This window comes from Calypte anna, unplaced genomic scaffold (assembly GCF_003957555.1).
Source record: "Calypte anna isolate BGI_N300 unplaced genomic scaffold, bCalAnn1_v1.p scaffold_183_arrow_ctg1, whole genome shotgun sequence".
In the NCBI taxonomy this organism is placed as follows: Eukaryota; Metazoa; Chordata; class Aves; order Apodiformes; family Trochilidae; genus Calypte; species Calypte anna.
The window spans coordinates 20095-23511 of record NW_022045469.1 but is presented as its reverse complement, the minus strand read 5'-3'; the positions used below and the strand labels follow the sequence as shown (position 1 = coordinate 23511).

The window sequence follows — 3417 nt, the reverse complement described above, 5'->3', positions numbered from 1 at the left end:
CCAGGCCCTCTGAAGGGCACAGCAGCTCCTGGGGGGCAGAGAGAGCTCAGAGCCCCAGATGGGTGACCATGCATGGCACAAGGAGCAGAAGGCACCCTGTGTCCCCTGCTCTCCTCTCCAGGACATCTGCAGAGCTCTGCAGCCCCTTGGGGCCATCCCCTCTGCCCAGCCCAGCACAACAGCCCTGGCCCTTGTGCTTCTCAAGAGCTCTGACTGCTCCAGGCACAGAGCAGCCTTCCCAGGGCTGCTGCAGCCAGGGAGGGGCTTTCACTTCCCATTCATTCCTGATACAATGAGCAGGAAGGGCAGACAAATAACTTTCTGCAGGTTCATTTATTCTCTAAAATCCAGTAAAGGATCTGAATTTACACAAAATTTATTAACCAAAAATGATGGGTGGATAGTACAGTAAAAGAGATGAATAATGGCATTACTTTCAAGAAAAGAAAATGACAGCTGAAGAAAAAGGGAAAAGGAAATGGACATATTTTGATTTTCCTGTCACAAACTGTGAGTCATTTGCAGAGGCCAGGAGGCTGTCTATGACTGCTAAAAAACATCAGTTGTTTCCTCAGAGAACCCTTGAGCTCCTGGTTCCTCATGCTGTAGATGAAGAGGTTCATTACTGGAGGAACCACCGAGTACAGAAAGGACAATACCAGGTGCAGGGATGGTTAGGAGATGGAGGGAGGCTTCAAGTAGGCAAAGATGGCTGTGCTGATGAACAGGGAGACCATGGCCAGGTGAGGGAGGCACGTGGAAAAGGCTTTGTGCCTTCCCTGCTCAGAGGGGATCCTCAGCACAGCCCTGAAGATCTCCGCATATGAGAACACTACAAATAGAAAACGTGCTAAAAAACAAAAAGCACTCATTACAAGAATCCTCAGTTCCCTGAGATAGGAGTGTGAGCAGGAGAGCTTGAGGATCTGGGGGATTTCACAGAAGAACTGGTTCAGGGCATTGCCCTCGCAGAGGGGCAGGCAGAGTGTGCAGTAGAGCATTGAGAAACCCAGTACCCCAGGCAGCTGCTGCCATGTGGACACAAGCTCTGCTGCCCAGGAGGGTCCCGTAGTGCAGGGGTTTGCAGATGGCCACGTAGCGGTCGTAGGACATGATGGTCAGGAGATAAAACTCTGCTGAGATGAAGATGACAAAGAAGCAGAGCTGTGCAGCACATCCCTTGTAGGAGATGTCCGTGCTGTCCCAGAGGGAATTGGCCATGGCTTTGGGCAGAGTGGTGGAGATGGATCCCAGGTCGAGGAGGGAGAGGTTGAGGAGGAAGAAGTACATGGGGGTGTGGAGGTGGTGGTCACAGGCGATGGTGGTGATGATGCGGCCGCTGCCCAGGAGGGCAGCCAGGTAGATGCCCAGGAAGAGCCAGAAGTGCAAGAGCTGCAGCTCCCGCCTGTCTTCAAATGTCAGGAGGAGGAACTGCCTGATGGAGCTGCTGTTGGATACCTGATACCTGGCTTGAGTGGCACAGCCGGCTAAGCACGTAACTACACACCCAAGCAATGCTGAGGGCCGCGGGTTCGAGACTCCTCAAAGCCTCACCCTGCTGGCAATGAGCTCTAGTGGAGCAATAAAGGTAGTGCAGTGCTGAAAGCAGCACTTAAAGCCAAGCATGCCGAGATTGTGAGTTCCAGTGTGAGCTGAGCCTGTCTTAGGCCTTACCTTTTATTGGCCTCCTGGTCCTGCTCATGCGCAGTAGGGGCCCACCCTAATTAGGCACAGCTTGGCTTGACACAAGCTCATGCTCACTCCCTGGCAATTAGTGGCACCTGGTTGCCTCATTTCATTATACATTCAACACATCCCGGGATGTGTTCCTGTGAGGCCTGCCCTGGGTGATCCTGTTTTGCTGGAGGGATTGGTCTGGATGATCTCTAGAGGTCCCTTCCAAACCCTAACATTCTATGGTTCTAGGATTCTATGATCTCAGTCCCTGGGACAGTGATGGGGTCCATCCTGCTCCAGGCAGGTGAAGGACAAAAAGGGGATTGCTGAAGCAGAGTGGGCAGGGGACAGAAAGGCATGGGGTGCACCTGGCCTTTAGCAAGCCCTTTGCCATGCTGTACCACTGTCCTGTTGTAGCCAGACTGGTGATGTCTGGATTGAAGAGGTGGGTGATGTGGTGGGTGGGAAGTTCACGAGATGATGAGGGTCACAGTGCCATCAGGGATCCAAAGTCCTCCTGAAAAGCTGTGATGGTGCCTCAGTGTCCAGAATTTCTGCCAAAACTGTTTCTAGTCTTTATCCGTGGGCACAATCACTTCCTGCTGGCCATGCTATTTCTGATACAAGCCAGGATGTTTGTGACCCTCTTGACCACCTGGGCACACAGCTGATACTCAGCTGTCTGTCCACCAGCTCTGACTGAGGCTGATTCTGTGGACGGGATCAAGAAGTGAGTTCCATGGGGACAGGAGCAGGGTTGGCTTCAATTGAGTGGGAGGTGTCCCTACCCATGCATGTAGGAGGTTGGAACTAGATGATCTTTAACCCTTCCAACACAACCCATTCTATGATTCCATTGTTCTGTGACACAGTCCCAACCAGTTCCAGGCCTGGGCATCTCCACAGCCACCACCAGGGCTTTGTGATGCAGGGTCTGGTGCCTAGACACCATTGTCATGAGGGTCTCCATGGTGACCTACCTGGGGGTATATAAGAAGTGTGGAGACCTGGGGTGCCCATATCTGGGAAAGCACTTCCCTCAGGAATAAGCAGCTGCCCGGGGTGACCATGGAATGTCTGTGGCAGAAAATGCCCAAGATGTCCATGGAGAAGGAGGTGGAAGCCTGCTGCCAGCCCTCTTCAAGACCCCAAGGTCAGTGAATGAAGGAAGGGCCAGAAGAGAAGTTCCCCTGCAGGCTGTGGGGAGAGGGCAGCTGTCCCCTGCAGCCCATGGAGGAGCACGGAGGGGCAGATGTGGATCAGCAGCCCCGGAACACCCATGCCAGAGTGATTTTTTTTTTTTACTGAAATATACAAAATTGTTTTAAAAAGTCACATTTGTGCAATGTTAGAATGTCTGTGGAAAGAGGCAGGTAATTTTATCTCTCTGTTTCTAGATTTCCTTCTTTTCCTTTCCAGCAGGGCTGTTCCATTCCAGATGTGGAGTTGAGTTTCCAGCCCCTCAGTCTCTCTCCCTTCTCATTCCTGACAAGGGGAAATGGGCACAAGTTGCCCCCCTGGATATTCCCACTTGACATAAAATTTAAGTTTTTCCCCATGATGGCAGTCAGACATTGGAATGGTCTCCCAGGGGAAATGGTGGATCCCCCCACCCTGGAATGCTTTTATTCTCAGGTCCACAGGGTGCTGAGACATTTCACATAAGCAATTCATTAGCATCCCAAACAAAGTCAGTGTAGCCATCCTAATGACAATGGGGTGCTAATTTTTGTTAATTGC

General features: G+C 51.7%; 1 protein-coding gene across 1 annotated transcript; it reads right to left on the bottom strand.

The window, feature by feature from the left end:
• Positions 1-515: 515 nt before the first annotated feature.
• Positions 516-1362, bottom strand: LOC103539835 (olfactory receptor 14J1; the record flags this gene model as incomplete). The annotated part of the gene is given in 2 exon segments (XM_030468594.1): positions 516-984; positions 986-1362. Coding segments are annotated over 2 exon segments (846 nt in total), but the record flags the coding sequence as incomplete, so codon positions are not given.
• Between the last annotated feature and the right edge of the window lie 2055 nt (positions 1363-3417).